Genomic DNA, 23323 nt, shown 5'->3' with positions numbered 1-23323 from the left:
GCACGCCGGGCTTGTGGGGCCCGAGCAGCCCAAGGCACATGTTGTCATTTTTGTGGCTTCCACGAGCTTACGTTTGCACTCCTCGAATTTAGCCTGGGTCAGCAGCGTCTTCGGGCAGGGCATTTAGGAGGGAAGTCTTGACGTGGCAACTTGGTGAGAATCATTGTGGCACGATACGACGACGCGCGCGTCGAGCTGGTGGGGCTTGAGCAACCTGAGACCTGCTGCGTCGTGTTTTGAGGCAGTGGCAGGAAACCTAAATGAAATTGCGCTGGTGGACCACGCCAGAATATGATGCCGGCACAGCGAAACGTGACGCTCACTTCACGCCGCCTACAGCAAGGAACGGCGGCGCATTTAGGTTATCACCTATGAAAGCATGCAGTACGCTTCCAACGGCACTGTGCCACGCATGCTGTAAAACATAATTTGCTTATCGCAATAGGGTTGGCAGCAATAGCTGTGAATGCGACGTGCCACAACCCACCGACGAGGAGATTTGTTGGTACCAGAAGAGGAAACCGAGTGCATGCCAGTATTTTCACGTGACACAGGCAGACAAGCACTGCAGGGAAGCTGCCGTGGTGAGCACTTACTGCTCTTGATCGCGCAGCCCTTACACCTTTTCTTGTTGACATGGGATCTAGTGGTGGAAAAACGTATCATGCGATCACAGTTTGGCATTGTTCTGAACCTTGGTGGTGAAAGATGGCATTTCCCGAGAATGTATCAACCGGCAAAAAGGAGCGCAATTGTATTGGGCCATTTTTTGTGTTCTTGATCGCAAACATTGGCACCGGGAAATTGTACAAAACAGGATCGTGTAAACGGTGTTCTAGTGTACTTGAAAAGTTGGTTAAATAATCTTGACTAATTATGCACTTAAACAGATTACAAAACATTGCTTGACTTGCTCTATACAATAGCCCACCGTATGCATTTGGTTGTCTCCTTGTAGAGTGCTTCGGCATATTTTTAAACCTAGGCTAACTTAACAAGGTCGCCATGTATAACCTAGCCGCTTACATATGCTTGCATTGATTTAGCGTACATGAGTCATTTGCTCATCACAGTACTCTCAGCTTTTTTCTCATAATCTCTCTCTCTCTACTCACTCCAAATTTTAAGGTCGGCCGGGACAATCTGCTCGAAGGTAGTTAGATACACTCAATTCCCCATCACATCCTTGTTCCCCATCTTGGTTCTATTGAATTAACGAAACCTTGATATAACGAAATTCTCGATATAATGCAGTTTTTTGCTGCAAATACAACTTCGTTATATCGAGGTTTCACTGATATGTTTTTTGGAGTCGAGCCATATATAACAGTTTTTATGCAACAAGGCCAGGCAGAGAATGCGGAAAGTTGCCTGGTATACTTCTGTGGCATGAAAAATTGCACATGATCAAGAAGCTTTGGACAATGTACCTATAATGCCATGGACCACCTTATACAGGAACAAAAGGTCTGATTTGATAAGTCTTGATTTTAGAGGTGTGAGTTGAGGTATGTCTCAGAGGGCTGGACTATGGTCACCAGAACGGCAAAAGTGGTGCTTGATAATAGATATCAATTTATTCTGGATGCGTTCAGTGAGGTCAGAATTAGATTTGCTTGTTGCACCCCAATCTACAGAGGCATACTCTAGTGGTGGAAGGCACACAGCAGAATGCAATTTTAGAAAGGCAACAGGTGAGTGGAAGTCATGCAATTCCAGTGTTTCAGTCACACAATTCCAGTCACACATTTCCTGTGTTTTGCGAGAACACCAGAATAAAAAAATTGGAGGATGCTCAAGCTTCACTTTTGAGAGTGGAACGCGATAGCATTCAAAGATGCCTGACTGCTTCTCAAGCTTCCCGACAACTGCAGCTTAAGCAACCATAATGGTTACCTGGAAACACTGGTGGCGAACGCTATGCTTGAAGGCGAGCTTTCTGGTAGAAACGCGGCCTGTTGCGTGGGGAAATCCCGGAGATATTGCACAGTCACGCCAAAAAAATTTCACAATTTTCAGGTTTCCGTTTTTGTTTCGTACTTTTAATATTTCCGTCTGAGAAGATTTAACATAAAAGGCATGCACTGTGGGTGTTTTGTTTCATGACATTTGTTTGTGGATTGTCATTCTCAAAATTCCACGGAATAGCTTTGCCAAGAATGCAAGACAAGGTATGAGCAACATTAATGATAGAATGGTGTGGCAATATAACCCAGATATACTGCGTGTCATATAAGAAGGCGTGGCATATACATGTACCTAAATATATTCGGAGGGCCTGCGTGGTTGGGCATGATTTTCTCCGCCACCCGCCGACATCGCACGCCGGTTGCCGACGCCGGATTTTCTGCGACCCCTAACGCTATTGCGTTAAGCCGGAGCAGACATCAGACAGCGGGAAAATACTGGCAGAGATCAATGACAAGTTGTCAGAAATACCCGCTATAAAATGCAAAATTGATGAACTAATGCTGCTAAAAGAAACAGTACAAAACATAGAACAATCAGTTCAACACTTGTCAGTGCAGTACGACGGCGTACTCAGTGAAATGAAGAAGCAGTCATCTGAAATAGCTGCTCTAAAGAAATGAGTGAAAAAAGCTGAAACAGGCTATGACACTTGGGAAATTCAGAAACTGCGACAATAGGTTAACTACTTGGAGCAATACAGTCGGCGCCAAAATTTAGAAATTCATGGTCTGACACAAAGTCAAAACGAACACCTGCTCGATAAACGAAATAACCTAGCCATTCAGTTGAACCTTGCTGTGCCCACACGAGCAGAAATAGACTGCTTGCATAGGCTTCCGGCTAAACCAGGCAAAGAACCAGCGCTGCTCGTTTGCTTTCTGTCACGTGTCATAGGGACGAATGGATGGGGAAGAAGGGCTACTTGAAATGTAGTAAATCTGATGTCTACCTCCTTGACAATCTGACAGCAGAAAATAAGAAGTTTTTATGGTTGTTGAGGTCTAGAGCACAAGAAAAACACTATCAGTATGTTTGGCACAAAGAAGGAAAGTTGTTTTCAAGGCAAATGGCAATCGAGCAATCCGCATTGAATGCAAAGCCGATTTCAATAAGCTTTAGTGAGTTTGTGACTCGTTTTAAACGGGTGTTCTTTTTTCTTTAATATTCTTTTTTTTAAACACGAAAGTGTTTTATGCCGGGGTCCACCAAGACTTCACTGACGTATTTCCGTCACGGAAATACGTCATAGAACATAATACAAAGAAAGAAACCAGAAGAAAAAGTTCCACAAACATGCAAAATTTGGAAATCGAACCCACGACCTCTCGGTCCGCGACGATAGATCGCCGAGCGTTTAACCCATTGCGCCACAAACGCATTTGCAGACAGCTACACAGACGCGCCTTATATATCTAACACTCCTCCGTATACCCGCGCTCTTGCTCGGGGCGGTGCCGCCGCCTACGAGCAGAAAAGAGAAGTACTGCATTATGACACTAGACAGTTTTAGCAGAGCGTTGCTTACGCTCCGCTCCGCTAACGTTTCACGCACACCGCTGGCTGCATGAACTGCGTTGATTTGGCTTGTTTGACAAGCGCGTCTGCCAGAGACGCCGGCCATGCGCGCTCAGCGCGGCTGTAAAACGGCAAAGCAACCTGTAGACGCATCCTAACGCTCCGCTCAAATGGCTTTGTAGCGTACCGTGGGCAGCGTTCTTCGTTCCGCTGCCGATATGAGCGTTGTGCGCACGCGCATTAGCGTTCCCGCTAGCGTTCCGCTGAGCGGCTCTGCGCGAATCGTTCGGACACGACGGTCTGAGCGGAGCGGGCCGTGAACGCTCTGCTAAAACTGTCTACTAACGCGCACCGACAGTGAACGCTTCGGTGGTCTCAGCACTACGACGCCTCGATGCCAGCATTCGAAGGGACGCTGCCATCAAGAAGCACTACCAACGCCACCTAGGTGGCGTTCACCGTACTCAGCACAGCGGAGCGTGGCCTCCGCAATTAGCTCTGAAAATGTTTCTGAAGTTGATCGCGGAGGCTGCAATTACGACGCGCTGTACGCGCTGATTTGACTCGGTGACGATTCAGTTACGTGCTTTGTCTTGCGCGTTGTATTAGTGTGTCAGTTACGTGCTTCGTCTTTCGCGTTGTGCTAGCGTGTGCAGCGTAGTGCAGCTTCCATATGCACGACGGTTGCTCATGGTCATCGACGTTGGTAGTCGTGATGGAGGAGACGTGCCACCAGGCGTCAGCGTGGGTGCATCAACGCCTAAGGGCGCTTTAGCCACAAAACACCAATAGACATTATATATCAATGTGCAATAAACATTACACTACTTCTGTGAAGACACGTTTCACTTTCGTGTTCTATACCGATTCCTCTATAAGAGGGATCAACCACATTTTTTTCATTGATGGCCGAATCATTTAACATAAATTATCATAACAGCTGTGCCTTCAACTCTGCTAGGCACTCTCGTTTTTATAAGCCTAATGGTCATTTGTATATTTTTCATGTAAATAGCAGGAGCTTGAGCAGTAAGCGCATTGAGTTAGAGACAGCTCTGGATGCATTACAGTTAAACCTGCTTATAACGAACCTCCATATAACGAATTCCTGCATATAACGAAGTTTTTCGATTCCCCGCCGTTTCTCCATAGAAGCACATGTATTTGAGACCTCTACGTAACGAAGTGGCAGCGGGAGACCCCCTCGATATAACGAATTTCGCCCTCCGACCACCTAGAGATTTCGCCCCAAATTTTGTCATTTCTGCGCGAGCAGCAACCGGAAGCACCTTCTCCGCCGCGATGGAATGCGAAGCGAGCGCACGTGTGCGAGGCGGCCCTGCATCCCTCGACCCGGCGATCTTGCCGCCGCGGGCGTGACCTTTCCCCCTCCCTCCATTCAAATCTGATCGTGCCGCTTGCTGCAGCTGGCCTAGCCCGCCAAGCCGGCACTCTCTCCTTTTCCAGCTGATGTTGCCGACGCGCTGGTACACGCTGTGGCACATCGGACTCGATGAGCGCGGACACGCCCGGTCAAACGTTGCCGGCGTGTGGAAGCGCCGCTGGAGAAGCGACCGAAGTGACCTTCGTGCTGTTGTCTATCGCTTCAACGCAAACTGAGCGCCGAGAACACACAGCACGCAGAAAGCTACGAGCCGCCGACGCACCTACACTGCTAGACTCTGCCCCAACGCAGATCGCTTTCAAGATACGGCCTGCGCGACAGCGCGCCGCCCCGCTATCCCTCCCCCTTCGCTCCCTCGCCGCTGCCTCGAGCGCAACGGAAGAAGGCGCGCTTCCTCACTGCTTTTCTTGCGCGCGCGAGATTTAGACGCGGTCGTCGGCTCCCCTCCCACGTTTTCACTCGCACATACAGCATACGGCGCGCGGCGACTGCGTTATCCACGCTAGCGGCAAAAACACGCAGCAAAAACGCGCGTCAGAAACGCGCGGCAAAAGCGGCAGGAATCGGGGGTCTTGCGGCGTCCCGCGCGAAATGGGTTCTGCGGCAAATGCCGCGTGCCGCGAGATGAAGAACCAATCAAGAGCGACGAGGGTGACGTCACGGAGCCATCACAACCGGAACGCCGCCGGTCCGCGCCGGGTTTTGAATCGACGATCGTCGTCTCTCGCATGAAACGAGCGCTCGCGGTGTTGCTCGCCCGTTCGGAGAGCGCGGGAGATCTTATCGCGCTGCCGCGCGGCGAGACGCGCGTGCCACGGTGGCCTCGCGGCAAGGCGCGCTGACACGCGGCAATTTGCCGCCCGCTGCATGACGCATTGAGTTCTATGGGAGCTGTCCGGGACCGGTCGAAAACGACGTAAGAGCCGGGAAAACGCAGCCCCCGGGAACTTAACAGCGAGGTTCTACTGTAACACTATACGACGCTACGACGCCATCGTGACGCTCGCTCATCGTTTCCGATGCCTCGCGCTTGTGCGAAACGACACGCGTCCACGCATCCGGTACCTGGTGTGACATTCCGAGGATGAGTGCTTCGACGAAAACGAAAAAAAAAAAAAAAAAACGGGTGCGCGTTACAATTGAAGGCGCGTTAAAATCGAGTAAATACGGTAAACGTTTATTTTTCGAATTTTCGTGCCGAACCTGCATATAACGAAATCCTCTTTATAACGAAGTTTCTCGGGAATTTGTCAATTTCGTTATATCCAGGTTTAACTGTATCTTGATTTTTATGTACCCAAATTACTGATTGCTTGCTACATTCTTATGCAATGCTAGGAGACTCCCAAGCACGTGTATCACAATGTTTTTTTGCCCGAAATTTGTAGGCAATAGATGTGATAAATATTTCTGATATTTCATACTTGGCTTTTTTTTCTTGATTTGATTCGATATTCAATTCGAAATCTACTATTCGGTATTCACACAACCCTAGTTAGTTTTGCAGCTGAAAACAGCGCAGAGGTAGGCAGTTAACCTTCAGTCACCTGAGGCCACATTAACCACACACAAAACGCGCCACAGTTCACCACACGATGTTCCGCACGGTTCACGACACCACACGAAGTCAGGAGTGCCATATGTCAAATTGCTGCAGTGCAAAAAGAACTGAAATTTATTTCCTTCTTTTTTATTTGGACATACTGCAGGCTCTGACGGCCCTTGCAGGAGTGGTTACAAAAGTAAAGCAACAACAATCATGAACAAAAGTGAATGGTTTTAACTTTGATTACAAAAGATTCCACAGTATTACAACACACAGCACTGTTAGGCAAATCATTCCAATAAGAGATTGCAGAGGGGAACAGTGAATATTTATGTGTATTAATGCGGCTTGCAGGTTGGTGAATTACCTTACTGGGGTCAGTTCTTGATGAGAGTAAAAACAGATGAAGTAAGTAACGTGACCGTGGATTTTTGAAGTGGCCATCGTACAAAGGTTAGATGAATTTAAGCTTTGGAACTATTCTTCGTTGTGCAAGTAGTTCTAAATTTGCTTTCGATAATAGTTCAGAGACTGGATTGCCTTGAATAATCAGAATATATGAATCTGACTGCCAGTTTTTGTATGCGCTCTACTTTATCAATTAGGTGTTTTTGATAAGGGCTCCAGATGAAATCAGCATATTCTTATGATGGTCTAATAAGTTTTTTATGGGCATTTAATTTGACATGTGGCAGAGTATTGCGCAGCTTCCTTCTTAAGAAGGACAGTTTGCCTTCGGCGGTCTGACATATGGAGGAGATGTGAGGTTCCCCGTTAAGGTTTGATGTGATATTAAAGGGACCCTGAAACGATTTTGACGATTTTGTACAAACGTACTGAGTCGTTAGAGTAGGTCCTTCTGATCATTAATTGGCGCATCTAAGCGCTTCATGTAAAGCGTGTAATTTATTATAAGGTTTTAAAAATGTACATCGCTAACGATTGCAGCACGCCAAGCGGCTGATTTTTGTGGCCAGATGACGCGATTTGCCCAGAATACGTCACTGGGCCAGCTATCCGATTGGCTGCCCAGGGCGCATCATCGATAATTTTTCCAACATTATGGTGAACAAATGTTCTTCGTAATAGTTTAGATGTTAGTTAATTTGTTTCTATAAAAAGAAAGTAACAGAAAAAGAATGCAGAAGGACATGTATCACTACACAAAAAGCACTTCCGGCCCACAGCAATTGTCGTCTGCTTGTGTTACAACGTGCTCCGTGTTGACGAGAGCTGCGCGGTCAGTGTTGGTCTTATTCTTTCTTTTTGCAAACACCACGGTTCGCCCTTGTTGCATTGTGGGCTACAAACGTAGCGATCTGTGACATGTCAAGCTGCGACATTGTCCGCCACTGCGACATCGTGCCCCGCTGCAAGTCAGCAGATGAGCGGAGTGGCTGCAGCGCATCGGACTTACGGTATCCAAACCAATCCAAACGGCGCCAGCATCTACGCGTTTGTGGCCGTCGCTTCATGTCGAAGGTTTGCCACAATAGAGTTTAGCGTGCCCGGTATTCAAGTAAACGCAAGCGCAAGTGGACTGGCCGTTTTACCACGTTTTACGTGATGAACGGAGGGGCAAACGTGAACTGCTTGCACGGTGCAGCCACCTGGCGGCACAAAGCTCAACCAAACACACAGCTAATATAGCAGTAACCAAGTTTTTTTTTTTCTACTTTGCTGCTGGCTCAAATTTTTGGCAGGAGCATAATCTTGAGCACGTTGTCATGTTTAGAATTTATTACACTTGGTTACAGGAATATTAGCTCTGTTTTTGGCTGGTTAAGCTCTGCACCACCAGATGGCTGGACCGCGCATGCCGATCAGGCCACTCACGTACGTCTACAAAGCTCCTTCATCACAGCGGTATGAAGGGGCTTTAGTTTACGCCTCTGGCTATCCGTCAAAACACCCAGCTCGCCTGTGGTTACCGGAATACTGGACACACTCGGCGCTGTTACAGAACGCTCGCAACGCACGCTGCTTGATCGCTCTCACTGGGGATCGACGGCCGGGCGGCTAGCGGAGAGGTTGGTGAGCCTTTGCGCGCTGGCTCCAAGACGACCGGAAATAGACGACAACGTACGTCACAACATGACGTAGAGCCAGCGCAGGCAGAGCTTCGGCGGTCGGCGGTCTGTACACGCCTCCCAAGATTATGTACTTATCACAATACGTAATCTTGCACCACACGCTTTCGTGGTCCGGGATATTATCTAACACTGAACATTTCAAATTGGTTTTAATTGCTACTGCTACCCCTCCAACTCTTGATCCCCTATCTCTATGAAAGAACCTTTATGATGAGGGCATTATTTCTTAATCCAAGACCCCTGGATGCAGCCATGGTTCAGTTATTACTAATACGTGAGGTTGGTACGACAGGATCAAATGTTCTAGTTGACCAAATTTGTTTACTATACTTCGTGCATTCAAGGAAAGAACTCTGATTTTTTTCGTGTGTTGTCAGTTTGCGTTATATTTATTACGGCCTCTGCGCATGAATGAAGTGGTAGGGTCCCTCCGGGAGGAATGGACACCTTGCTTTATTTCAGTCCTGGCATTTTTTATCGGGCCCCAAGTAAATAGTTTCCCGCCAACTTTCAGTTTGTCAAATCCTAGCTTTACTTTTGCACCTTTTGCTCTGTCGTTTGTGGAAGACTGCCATAATCGAGCTCTTAGTTCTCTAACTCTTTTAGAGAAGTCCTCGGCAATAGAAAACGATATGTCTAAGTTTTAAACAATTGGAGCGAATTTTGTTTTTTCGGTAAAGTCGAAGAGTCGGACAACGACCGGCCGCTTTCGGTCGCTACTTCGGGTGCTTACCCTGCAGATCCTTTTGAGGGGTTTTACTTCAGGGCCGAGTATCTCCTTAAAAATATTATGTTTCACTGTGTGTTCAAGTGATTTCGCATCCTCGTCTGGTTCCTCAGCCACACCGTAAATAACTAAGTTGTTGCATCGACTCCTGTTTTCTAAGTCATCAAGCTTGATGGTTAGTTCCTCAATTTGTTTTTGCGTATTGCCGCGAGTTTTTTCCCATTGGGCTTTTGTTTCCTCATAATTTCTCAACCGCGCCATGTCATCTTCAATTGATGTTAGTCTAGTTTCCAAACTTTCAACAGTCGCTTCTACCTTTCTCATGTTGCAGACCAGTTCTTTTAACGTTTTGTTTGTTTTGGTCTGCTTCTTAAGGATGTTTTTCAAAATTTCATTGCTAGAGTGAGTATCAGAGTCGGAGTCTGAGTGGGGTCCTGATTTAGTTCGACATCGCCGAATGTTAGTAAGAGCAGTTTCGCTACATTGTAGCATTTTCAAAACATAACAATCAAGAAATGTGGACTTGGCAGCACCAACAGAGTTACGTCATCATCTGTTATGGCGTAAACAGACACTTTAGCACCAACGTGCACCACGAAAAATGTAAGGATGAGCATGGGCCTCTTGTCGGTGCCACCAAGTCCACTGAAGGGTCCTGTCGCTCGAGCTGGGTTTATGTAGCTGAGTCCAGTAGCTTCATGTGGCGTGATCACATCTGTGACGCAATAGCTGTGCTGCTGGCATGCGCTGTTAATTATCATTGGCCAAGCTGGTTGTTCACTTGGTGTCCGTATCGCTGCTGTCATCGGCCTGGTCTCATCCAGAGAAGCATTCTCAGCCGTGCTGGCAGCGAGGAACGAAACCTGCACCAGGAAAAATGTGAGGATGAGCATGGGCCTCTTGTCGGTGCCGCCAAGTCCACAGAGTTCCTCAGCTGGGCTCTTTCGCTCCCCGGTTACGAACTCAACGAACGCTCAATGTAAACAACAGCGGCGGTAGGCAAGTGCTGATTATGCTGAATTTTTACTTCGAAAAAATGTTTCCATTTGTTTCAAGCACAAAAAGTATACATACAACGAGCACAGTTTGCCCCTAAATCAGATAAAGAAGTTCCATAGATTTCCCCAAGTTTTTTTAGGATACGGTTGTTCACTTTGCCAATATACTTTTCATAGGAATAACTTGTTTTCTATGCAGACTGCAAAAATATTGCTTAAATTTTTTGCCAAGCTTGTTTTTATAAGTTTAACTAATGGAGTCGCTTTGCTCAAGCTTAAAATATGTTGCAGTACAACTTTCACGCATTTACAGCACATTAAAGAAATAGGAAACCTTAAAAGAAGAGGAAAGATGCAAGGACAGGTAGGGCGCCACATGCCTAACGTCCTACCTGTACTTGCATCTTTTTTCTTCTCTTAATTTTTCCTATTTCTTCAAAGCACTGGAAATGCATGAAGTGTCAATTTTCCAACTAGTCCAGCTCTTCGCTTTAAGCAGTGCAAGTTATTGCAGTACAACAGTTTTTCTTTCCTTCACAAACTTTCCCTAGGTATAAAACATTTTTTCTAAACAAGACCCTAAATTCCTAGATCTAGGGAAACTTCCTTAGGATTGGCAGCACTGTGTGGCAATCATGATTTGGTGTGATATTTAGCAGATATCGCATTGAGACCAGTGTAATGACAGTTGGCAGATTGGATTTGTCAGTGTCGTTCGAACTTGACACGAATTGTCGTTGCACTGCCATTACTCGCGCTCTATTCTTGGGCAGCGCGCTCGTCTGTTTCTTTTTTATGTGCGCTGCCCAAGAATGGATAGGTTCCAACTCACCCGCTTTTCAATCCTTCTGCACCCACGGTCATCAGTTGTGTCGTTGTCGGCCTAGTATCACAACACTGTCTTTCAGAAACACTGTCACGCGCGTCATGCATCCAAAGAACTCTGACTATCATTGATGTCCATGCTTTCGCATTGGTGGCCATCAAACATAGCAGCTGAGGCGTCGCAGCCTCCGATTGGTGGACGGCAGCGATGCATCGCACGATATTCTAACATTGGTAGTAGGCCAAATCTCTGTGTGTAGCGACGTGTCAGCCTGTTTGTGACCCACACTTTTGACGCGTGACCACGAGTACTGACGCGTGCCAGTGGTTGGGCCTTTAGTGCACTTCATATGGAGCATGATGCTGCTCTGCTTCGGCGGTCGCACTTGGTTGCACATGACATGTGATTTGAGAGGTGCGCATTCCGCTTTGTTGCTTGTAATTCAACCATTTGACTGTCTGCATCTGCGGAAGTATCCATTTACTGTCTCAGTTTTCCTTCGCAGTGGCAATAGAATTTCGTTAGATTAAAAGTATATGTAAGCACACTTTGTTATATTGAGGTACTAAATACATGATGTTCTGTGGTCAAGAAGTTATAAAAGTTAGCTGCTTCATTATATCTAGAATTTCGTTATATCGAGGTTTAACCGTACTTTACAAGCAGGAACAGTAATAACAGCCTCATTGCAATGCACAGCCATTTTTGCATCGATTTTGTAGTGCAAATATTTCTTGCCAGAATCTCTCCAAAATATTTCTGCAGAGCAAGGGGACGAGAGTGGCAAGTTGGCCGAATTTTCCACCTGGTTCACCTGGTGCCAGAGCTGCCGCCATGGAGGACATGCGGTGCATCTCATTGACTGGTTCCGGTGAGATATGCGAAAAATTGAGACTATGCGCTGCAGCTTTGTAAGTTTTAATCGGTAAGCTGCCATTGTCATACATTGGGAATCGAACATGATTCAGACATATTAGAACTCATTCGGACTCGCACAAGCTCAGCTTCAGTGGGTCTCATTCAGACTCACCTTGCCCACTTGACCTTACTCAGAATTGAACTGGCTCTGGTGCACCGTGGTGAAATGGGAAAGTAACGCTAAAGTGACTGTTAGGGCATGTTGGTAAGACATTAAAGAACTTTATGCGCTCAAGACGAGGACAGAGAAGAGGCTAAGACACACGAGACACACTTTTGTAAGTCTGCGCTCATGTGTCTTAGCCTCTTCTCTGTCCTCGTCTTGTGCGCATAAAGTTCTTTCATTACTGCCAAAGAAGCTCTCAGACAGTGAACTTTCCCATTTCACCACGGTGCACCAGAACCAGTTCAATTCTGAGTAAGGTCAAGTGGGCAAGGTGAGTCTGAATGAGACCCACTGAAGCTGAGCTTGTGTGAGTCCGAATGAGTTCTAATATGTCTGAATCATGTTCGATTCCCATTGTTTTTGAGTCCAGGAAACTAAGTGTGAACATAATCAGATTCCTGAATGAATCTAACTCTTTGTATCCATGAGTGGGGCCACTAGTGCCAGTAACATTGAGGGAGGATGCATGAATAAATGAGTTGTGTCAATGAATTAAATTTTGCGGATGCGCCTAGTAAATTGTGTAGGCACTTGGGTGCATAAGATCCTTTAGCCTGCTAGTTAAAACTTTACTGCCACGCTAAAGTGACTGTTTGGGCATGTTGGTAAGACATGAAAGAACTTTATGCGCTCAAGACAAGGACAGAGAAGAGGCTAAGACACACGAGACACACTGTTGTAAGTCTGCGCTCATGTGTCTTAGCCTCTTCTCTGTCCTCGTCTTGTGCGCATAAAGTTCTTTCATTACTGCCAAAGAAGCTCTCAGACAGTGAACTTTCCCATTTCACCACGGTGCACCAGAGCCAGTTCAATTCTGAGTAAGGTCAAGTAGGCAAGGTGAGTCTGAATGAGACACACTGAAGCTGAGCTTGTGTGAGTCCGAATGAGTTCTAATATGTCTGAATCATGTTCGATTCCCATTGTTTTTGAGTCCAGGAAACTAAGTGAGAACATAATCATATTCCTGAATGAATCTAGCTCTTTGTATCCATGAGTGGGGCCACTAGTGCCAGTAACATTGAGGGAGGGTGCATGAATAAATGAGTTGTGTCAATGAATTAAATTTTGCAGATGTGCCTAGTAAATTGTGTAGGCACTTGGGTGCATAAGATCCTTTAGCCTGCTAGTTAAAACTTTACTGCCACGCTAAAGTGACTGTTTGGGCATGTTGGTAAGACATGAAAGAACTTTATGCGCTCAAGACAAGGACAGAGAAGAGGCTAAGACACACGAGACACACTTTTGTAAGTCTGCGCTCATGTGTCTTAGCCTCTTCTCTGTCCTCGTCTTGTGCGCATAAAGTTCTTTCATTACTGCCAAAGAAGCTCTCAGACAGTGAACTTTCCCATTTCACCACGGTGCACCAGAGCCAGTTCAATTCTGAGTAAGGTCAAGTAGGCAAGGTGAGTCTGAATGAGACACACTGAAGCTGAGCTTGTGTGAGTCCGAATGAGTTCTAATATGTCTGAATCATGTTCGATTCCCATTGTTTTTGAGTCCAGGAAACTAAGTGTGAACATAATCAGATTCCTGAATGAATCTAACTCTTTGTATCCATGAGTGGGGCCACTAGTGCCAGTAACATTGAGGGAGGATGCATGAATAAATGAGTTGTGTCAATGAATTAAATTTTGCGGATGCGCCTAGTAAATTGTGTAGGCACTTGGGTGCATAAGATCCTTTAGCCTGCTAGTTAAAACTTTACTGCCACGCTAAAGTGACTGTTTGGGCATGTTGGTAAGACATGAAAGAACTTTATGCGCTCAAGACAAGGACAGAGAAGAGGCTAAGACACACGAGACACACTGTTGTAAGTCTGCGCTCATGTGTCTTAGCCTCTTCTCTGTCCTCGTCTTGTGCGCATAAAGTTCTTTCATTACTGCCAAAGAAGCTCTCAGACAGTGAACTTTCCCATTTCACCACGGTGCACCAGAGCCAGTTCAATTCTGAGTAAGGTCAAGTAGGCAAGGTGAGTCTGAATGAGACACACTGAAGCTGAGCTTGTGTGAGTCCGAATGAGTTCTAATATGTCTGAATCATGTTCGATTCCCATTGTTTTTGAGTCCAGGAAACTAAGTGAGAACATAATCATATTCCTGAATGAATCTAGCTCTTTGTATCCATGAGTGGGGCCACTAGTGCCAGTAACATTGAGGGAGGGTGCATGAATAAATGAGTTGTGTCAATGAATTAAATTTTGCAGATGTGCCTAGTAAATTGTGTAGGCACTTGGGTGCATAAGATCCTTTAGCCTGCTAGTTAAAACTTTACTGCCACGCTAAAGTGACTGTTTGGGCATGTTGGTAAGACATGAAAGAACTTTATGCGCTCAAGACGAGGACAGAGAAGAGGCTATAGGACACACGAGACACACTGTTGTAAGTCTGCGCTCATGTGTCTTAGCCTCTTCTCTGTCCTCGTCTTGTGCGCATAAAGTTCTTTCATTACTGCCAAAGAAGCTCTCAGACAGTGAACTTTCCCATTTCACCACGGTGCACTAGAGCCAGTTCAATTCTGAGTAAGGTCAAGTGGGCAAGGTGAGTCTGAATGAGACCCACTGAAGCTGAGCTTGTGTGAGTCTGAATGAGTTCTAATATGTCTGAATCATGTTCGATTCTCATTGTTTTTGAGTCCAGGAAACTAAGTGAGAACATAATCATATTCCTGAATGAATCTAACTCTTTGTATCCATGAGTGGGGCCACTAGTGCCAGTAACATTGAGGGAAGGTGCATGAATAAATGAGTTGTGTCAATGAATTAAATTTTGCAGATGTGCCTAGTAAATTGTGTAGGCACTTGGGTGCATAAGATCCTTTAGCCTGCTAGTTAAAACTTTACTGCCACGCTAAAGTGACTGTTTGGGCATGTTGGTAAGACATGAAAGAACTTGATGCGCTCAAGACGAGGACAGAGAAGAGGCTAAGACACACGAGACGCACTGTTGTAAGTCTGCGCTCATGTCTCTTAGCTTCTTCTCTGTCCTCGTCTTGTGCGCATAAAGTTCTTTCATTACTGCCACAATACATGTTTTTACAGTATTCAACATGTGCACTAACCCTCACCCTCCATCGTACCCTTATACACGCTGCATGCACTCACGCACTCTCTCTCATATTTAATTGGGCTGGCTCATTCAAACTACTTCAATCACCAAATCACAGAATAGTGCTCACACTTGGTGTAGTTCACAAAATCACAGCCCAGTCAAAAAAACCCATTGAGTCCAGTTGGATTTTTCAATGGGACCCAACTGGTTCCAATTGGACATCATTGGAGGCCCAAGTTCCAATTGGGCTTCATGAGAAGTTCAGTTGGTTCCAATTGGGCATCATGAGAAGTCCAGTTGGTTCCAACTAGACATCACTGGAGCTTGGTATGCCAGTTAGTCCAACTGGACCCAATTGGAAGTCACTGAGTAATCTCACGTACGAAACAGCAGAATAGTTGATAATAATAATATCTCAATTATATTGTTAGTTTTAAAGTAAAAGATCTTTGTATATTGGTGTGATCAATGGAGAAAAGTATTTAGCTTTCTGTCAAGTTATAAATCTATCTTGAAATTTTACGAATTTCTCATGAACCACTGGCACCACTTGGTCAACCAAATTTTGCTCACATATATAGCACCTGACATGCATCTCCCATAGTAAGTGGTCAGTGTTGGTATATTTCAATGAAGATAATTGCCGTAGTGTGTTCATGCATGAGTATGCTTCTCGACAGGAGTTTCAAGTATATCCATGTCATATCAAGGTTAAGGCCTATCTAGGCTTTTGTTTTCCTTTCCTTCATTTTTATTGTTGGTCACAGCGAGCCCAGGTCAGAGACCAATTGGGTCCAATTGTGTTAAAAAAAACCAATTGGTCCAATTGGACCTGTTGGATTTTTCCAATGGGTGTCCCAAAACACAATTGGAAATATCCAATTGGTTCCAATTGGAAATTTCCAACTGGTTTGAGGAACGTTTTTTTGACTGGGAGACTTGCGGAGATTTTAGGGATTTGGGTCTCTATGTTGTGGGTTCACAAACTCCATACTCACATAGACTGAAAATCATCAGCTCATAGTAATGATATTTGCTCAATTGACCCATTGGCTACAAAACATTACGTGAGCCTTGTATCGGTGTTACACAGACTTCCACTGCCATTTTCTGCAATTATTAACAATTTTTTAAGTATAACCTTCGCTGTAGTGAACGAGTAGCACTGTCTATTGATAGCATTTTAAAGCTAGTCTACCATATATTGCTGGTCACGCCATCTGTGAATACCTCTGCGTCAACCGTACCTCCCACGTGGCGGCTCTGGCAATATGGTCCCCGTTGTTGTGCCTGGCGCTTCCCTGAATTTCGTAGCCAATGGGTTGAGTCAGATCTGTATGCATTAAAATTGGCAGGCTGGGTTGGCCTGCTGCACATACAGCATATTCGTGCACTTGGGTGGGTGTGAGGAAAACATCACTGGTGCAACACATAATAGTAGCATTTAATTGTTATGCAAGTACAGGGCTCAGTGTCGGGAGTCAACTACACTGCATTAGAACATGGTTTGTTGCAAGGAAAGTTCATCGCAATTTTAGTGGAAAGTGGCGTGGTTTCTTTTTTAGTTTGATCTACAGGATATCGGGAGTCAGCATAGCCATCGAGCCTTGTGCCTCTGCTTGTGCAACTGTGCACCCACACTCGTCCTTTGTTGAGGACCTATAAATTGGTTATCTTCATGCTTATCCTGTGAGACGTGCTTTTAATGGACAGCGCACGTTTATTCTGTGATTCCTGCAAGTGCGCTCGGTCGCCTGGTATGAAGGAATAGCTTAGTTCTTTCAAAAACTACATTTGAGATGGTAACTGTAAATGGTTAATGGAAGGGTTCATGAGCAGCCTCTCACGAGCAGGCAAAGGCGACGCACAGAACAAAATAATGTTTACTAATATTTAACCGAACTCAGGAACAGATAAGTATACAGTTAATCATACTGTACTGTAAATTAAGGAGCAATGGGGATGTGGCTATGAGAGGGAGAACGACAACGAGAGAGAAAAACCTTCTTTCGGTGCTCGCTGCTCTATCGTTCTAGTCGCGAACACTTGCTTCCCAAAGTGCTTCGTGACGCGCATATGTCTTTAGTACACCTGCATGCATGCACTGAGGGTCGTCGTGGAACGCTGCACAAATATCCGAACGTAGATGCCGAGGGATGACAAGCAACCATTTGCAGCCGTCCGGGAGGTAGTTACGATGGTACAAGAGCCCGTCGCGAATGGAGAATTGATGTGCTTGGCGACGTAGTGCGCGATTGGTAGTGGGTATCGATGGAGTGGACAAGAAACTTAGCATTGACACAATCGACAGGTGTTTCTTCTGCTCCAGAAGAATATCCGTGGCAGCAGTGGCGAACGAGACAAGGCATCCACATCCTGAGTGTTTTCGGCCAGAACGGTACAGCACTTGAATGTCGTACTCCTGCAGTCGAAGCGCTCATCGAGCAAGACGACCGGATGGTTCTTTTATTTATTTTTTTCAGGAGTACTGCCGACCTCTCACATGGGGCCTTAGGCAGGAGTGGGTCATAACACAAAAACAGATTTGAAAACAAAGTGAGACAATTGTAGAAGTGCAACAGGAAAATTTGCCAAAGCAAGTCCACAAAGCAGGCACTATAGAGAACATGATTCATCCACAAGTACATGAAATTGAAACACTAGAAACTCGACCACTAGAAATTAAACAATTCAATAGCCTTACGCCTTCACGCACAAAAATAGGGCAGAATAACGGCAACAGACATCTCTTGAAAAACATCTCCGCAACGAGTGAACATACCATAAACAGTGCAAGATCAACTTACAAAACATGACGCCTTTCGAACACTGAAAGATACACATGACGCCAAGCAAATATTTTTAGCACACTGATAAAGTACTGGAGAATAAAACTTAAATTGAAGCGTAGTGCATGCACGTGCGTTAAGCCACAGCCAACACAGCAAATGGCGATTAGTTATCACGTCAAATGGGCAGCGATAGAGAGCAGTTCTTTCAAGGTCTTTGGTCGTGGAAACTGGGCAACAGCTTGTAGTTTCGCCGGATCAGGGAGTACACCTTCTTTCGACACGACATGGCCGAGGATGACCAGCTGCCAGGCGGCGAAGCGACACTTCTTCAAGTTAAGCTGGAGGCCAGCATCGGCGATGCATTTGAGGACGCGTTCATGTCGAATTAAGTGGGAAGGAAAGTCCGGTGAAAAGATAACGATGTCGTCCAGATAACACAGGCATATCTGCCATTTGAGTCTGCACAAGATGTTGTACATCATTCTTTCAAATGTGGCAGGCGCATTACACAGGCCAAATGGAATCATGGTGAATTAAAATAAATCGTCGGGTGTGATGAAGGCTGTTTTTGGATGGTCTGACTCAGCCACTGGCACTTGCCAGTACCCGAATCGTCAGTCTAAAAATGAGAAGAAATCGGTGCCTTGGAGGCAGTCGAGTGCGTCGTCAATACAGAGTAGTGGATAAACGTCCTTGCGGGTGATCTTATTGAGGTGCCGGTAGTCCATGCAAAAGCGAATTGTGCCATCTTTATTTTTGCCCAGCACTACAGGAGAAGCCCAGGGACTGTGCGAAGGTTGTATGAAACCACATCGGAGCATGTCTCCAACGTGCTCAGCGATGACGCTACGCTCCGTGGCGGATACACGATACGGCCTGTGGCGTAAAGGTGCATGGTTGCCGGTGTCGATGTGATGGACAACAGTGGAAGTACGGCGTAAGCGAGATTGTTGTAGGTCGAATGACTTGCGAAAGCGGTCAAGGAGATCGACGATCTGGGCGTGCTGACCTGGAGTGAGGTTGGGATCAATACACCGGGAAAATGTTGGGTCACACGGCGGCATGGGAGGAGAAACTTGAAGGGCCATAGCGTCAACCTGAAGAGAAGCCGGGTCATCAGGTACATCATAAAGGAAGCTTGGTTCGATTTCGTCAACATAACCAAGACACTCATCGTGGAGCAGGCTAGCAGGTCAAGGAAACAGGTTCAAGACATAAAGTGCACTGGAACCTTGTCGAATGGCAAGGAGGGCAAAAGGAAGCAAGAAGGGATGACGGCGAGCAACAAGCTTAGACGGCGTGATAAGAACTGTGGAGTCGGAAAACTCAACGCAGGAAACGGGTACAAGTGTGGCAGAGTATGGAGGAATCTCGGTGTCGGCGGTGATGAACACATGACCGGAAGCGCAATCATTATCTTCAAAAACGTTGTTGCCGAATGGCGACAGCATGAGTTCAGCACGGGCACAATCTATAACAGCATGATGAGATGACAGAAAGTCCCATCCTAAAATCATGGAATGGGAGCAGCGGGGCAGAATAACGAACTCAACACGGTATAAAGTGCTGCTTATAACTAAATGCACGGTACACTTCCCTAAGGGTTCAATCGGTGCAGCGCGTGCTGTACGTAATGAAACAGCAGAATATCTCATCACGACTTTTCAAAGTTGAAGACGAAGCTAGTCCGAAATCACTGATATTGCTACTCCCGTGTCTACAAGCACACGAACGGCACTGTCTTCTGCATAAACTTCAAGGATGTTCACAGGAAAAAAATTAGGTCTTGAGGAGTTCGTTGAGATCGCAATTCTTGCCTCCGGAATTGCGTTCCTTAGTTTTCTTCTCGGAGAGCTTCAGGGCGGCGGACAAGCCGAGACAGAGAACGCCGATGGGGTGACGGAGACCGACGGGTATTGAAGGTTTGGGAAGCAGGGGGTGAGGCTTCAAATTGCTGAGTGGCAGAAGCGGAACGGAACGGAGAGTCGAAACCGTTGCTTGGTGCCCTCAGAAAATCCAAAGGATACCATTCGCACCGGCGGCAACCCAGGTAGGCCACATGAATAACAGATAGGTTGTCATGGGTGCGGCATGGATTGAGAACAGCGGCCTGAGACTGAGGGAGATATTTGCGAGGTGAGCACACGGGCTGCTGTGGCGGCCAGTAGCTGCTTGTAGGTGCATATGTTGCAGCTACTTGCAGAGGTGAGGGAAAGGTGCTGGGAGGTCTGGGGCAGTATTCTGTAAGTCTACCTAGTGGACTGTCCATTTCGGCTGTCACTGATTGGCTGCTGCTTGACATGCAGGAAGGTGCCAGCCAGTCTCCTTTCTGCACGTCAAGCAGCAGCCAATCAGCGACAGCCGAAATGGACAGTCCACGAGGTAGACTCTTACAGAATACCGCCCCTGGATTGAATAGCTGCAGACGGGGGCCTTGGATTCGTGATAACAGCAGCGTATGTAAGTGGAACAGGCATAGGAGGCGGTTGATGAGCAAGTGTTACGGCGTTAGCAACTTGTTCTTGTATCACCTGACGGAGATCGGGAGACAAGGACGACTCTGACGCTTGACTGGCTGGCAGAAGAGAGAGTTGGCGTGCCACTTCTTCTCGTACAAGTTGCTTGATTTGGTCTGCAAGGAGTAGCACTGACACCGTCACTCAGAGCTGAAAGTGCAACGTCCGGAGCGGGAGCTCGGCGTGTAGAAATCCGTTGTTTAGCGTAGCTCCTCATAGCTCTGGAAAAGTGTTGTGAGGTTGTTGACCATCTGAGGATTCTTTGCCAAGAGCATTTAGAAGGCGTCATCGTCTATGCCTTTCAATATGTTCTTGATCTTGTCATCTTCGGTCATATCTGGATTGATACGACGGCAAATGTCAACTACATCTTCAATGTAGCAGGTAAAGTTTTCGCCCTTTTGTTGGGCACGACAGAAAAGCTGTTGTTCAGCCAAAAGTTTGCTTCACTATGCTTTCACTGAACAGTGATAGCTGTGAACAGAAGCATATTAAAAAGATGGGCAATGTTTTGACAGAAATTAGCTATGAGCCAATGTTTAAAAAACAGCAAGCTGGTTTTGGAGGGAAGTAGCTTTTTTCTGTTGCCTTTCTTTGACAGAATAAAAAGTACTCAAAAACTTTGTGCCAGACAAAGTTGGAACACAATGATGCAGACGGAGTATAGGGCAAAATAGTCATTTATGGCAACTGCTCGGAAATTACCTTGGATGAGAGTTAAACTTGCATGAGACAAGCTCTGGTTTAGACACTTCATGCATTGTTTTATTTCATGGCCCAGAAAACAGTCTTACACTGTCAGCACCACCTACAACCACACTCTGTGAACCTTGTCGAGCCAGGCCATTGATTTAGCTAGCGTGGAACATCTTTTTTCACTGCGACAGCGGACCGCTCTGTATATGGTGCTCTGTGACCACTTTGTTTCCTGTTGTGTAATGTCAGCCTCTTGAATTTCATGCAGTGACCATGCTGACTGCCCTGTGACTGGCTGCAATTGCAAGTGCTCGGCTCTGGACAGTGCTGCAGTTCATAGTGCCCGTACCATACGCAGTGACTGAGGACAGTGGTGCGCTGCTTGTCTGCTTTACCTCGACCCCAGCGAGCACTGCCTCTCAACTCCTCATTTTATAACGAGCTGCTCTCGGCCTCTGTTTGAAGGCATTGGAATAAAGGCGTGCTCCTCAAACTCATGGCAGTAATTGGCAAGGATCTTTTCAAAAAGCTTTTGAGTTGTGGCATGTTTCTAAATACCAGGGCCACGTGTGACACATGTTATGGTTGCCATTAAAGGAGTACTGACACAAAATTTGCATCTAGTTTTTGTTCTTTAACAGAGCCCTGTCTACCTATTAATTAAAATATAAAGCTCCAATTCCCTCATAGTACAACAAATAATTAAAACTGTGGATTAAGAACAATAAAAATGCATCGAAAATGATAGAAATGCGTTGAGAACAATAAAATGCATCACGAACGAGAGACTCTTTGGCCCTAAGGTACACTTCAACTAAGGTCTGAATCTGAGCTAGTTGGCAAGGCCACTTCTTTGAAGGAAACAGTGCAAAAGGTGGAATGAGTGAGTGGTAAGCACAGAGTGCAACACTCTGTGTGTGTGTTTGTCGGTCTGGCCACATACTTTGTTTCAGTGTTTCGTAAAGCAGTGTTAGTGAAAAGCTTCGTAAGAAACACAATAAGTGTATAATTAAACGTTTTATATATCTTGTCTAAAGCAGATGTCCGAAATTTTTTTTTAATGACAAAGTTGAGCTAGTTGTTAGGGATTCAAGTCACAAAAAGGTAGGCGTGCGTATATTGACAACACTAACGCCAGCATTGTGTTTGTGTTTTCCGTTTCCCTCTATTTGTGTCCGTGTCTACACGCCTACCTTCTTGCAGGTTTGAAATCAGCAGAGAAAACTAAAGTCTTTTAAGTTACAATCGGTTCATTTCAAGAATAACAAAAATCTTTTATTGCGATAGCAATTGTATGGACACTCCAGGTGCATTTTGGCTGTCGGCGTCGCCGTGATATTTTGTACAAAGTCTAAGTGCAATAACACCGTCGCTCCGCTCCGTATGCTGTATGTGCAAGTGAACGCGTGTGAGGGGAGCTGACGATCGCGGCTCAATCTCGCACGTGCAAGGGAGGAAAGCAGGAAGGAAGTGCGCCGTCTTTCGTAGCGTGCTAGGTTCCGGGGGGAGGGAAGGGAAAGGGCGAAGTTGCACTCTTGCGGCAACTGCATGCCGTGGCCGCTCGCGCCATATCTTGAAGGCGATCTGCGTTGAGGGCAGAGTCTAGTCACTTCGACGGCTCATACCTTTGTGCGTGCTGCATTCTCGTCGCTCAGTTTGCATTGAAGAGATAGACAGCACAAAGGTCACTCAGTGAGTGTCCGCGCTCATCGAGTGGGATGTGTTCATGTTTGCCTCTGCACGCTGACACCATGCTTGTTAATTTAGTTAGTAAGCGAATGTTTGCAAGTTTATACAGCCGATAAAACTACTATCCTTACTTTGTATAGCTGTCTATTAATTTGCTATCGCAATCGATGCTGTGCCTTTCTAGCAAAACTACAACTTTTTTGAGAACCATGTCAAATTGTACACGATATCCTCCTAAGACCCTTTGTACAATACATTGCACATTACCTTCAACTTTAAAAAAAAAAATTTACTCGGAAGTGATTACGCAAAATATTCATTCTGGGTATGAAGTATGGTGCATGTGTAACCGTAGAGAAGTGGTTTACTCATGTTCTTGTCGTGCGCTTTCGAGAAATTTCACACTAAATTGATCTAT

General features: G+C 45.9%; 1 protein-coding gene across 2 annotated transcripts in view; it reads left to right on the top strand.

Moving 5' to 3' along the window:
* Positions 1–21829, top strand: part of LOC119441295 (GATOR complex protein MIOS-like) — a 341599-nt gene extending 319770 nt beyond the window's left edge. For both annotated transcript variants that reach the window (XM_037705922.2, XM_049661128.1), the window contains exons 26-27: positions 11847–11952; positions 21485–21829. In XM_037705922.2, coding sequence (XP_037561850.1) covers positions 11847–11952; positions 21485–21581 — 203 coding nt within the window. In that variant the 3' untranslated portion in view covers positions 21582–21829. The remainder of the gene's footprint in view (positions 1–11846; positions 11953–21484) is intronic.
* The last annotated feature ends 1494 nt before the right edge of the window (positions 21830–23323 follow it).

The sequence above is a fragment of the Dermacentor silvarum genome, chromosome 2 (assembly GCF_013339745.2).
Source record: "Dermacentor silvarum isolate Dsil-2018 chromosome 2, BIME_Dsil_1.4, whole genome shotgun sequence".
In the NCBI taxonomy this organism is placed as follows: Eukaryota; Metazoa; Arthropoda; class Arachnida; order Ixodida; family Ixodidae; genus Dermacentor; species Dermacentor silvarum.
This window is presented reverse-complemented; position numbering and strand designations above follow the sequence as displayed.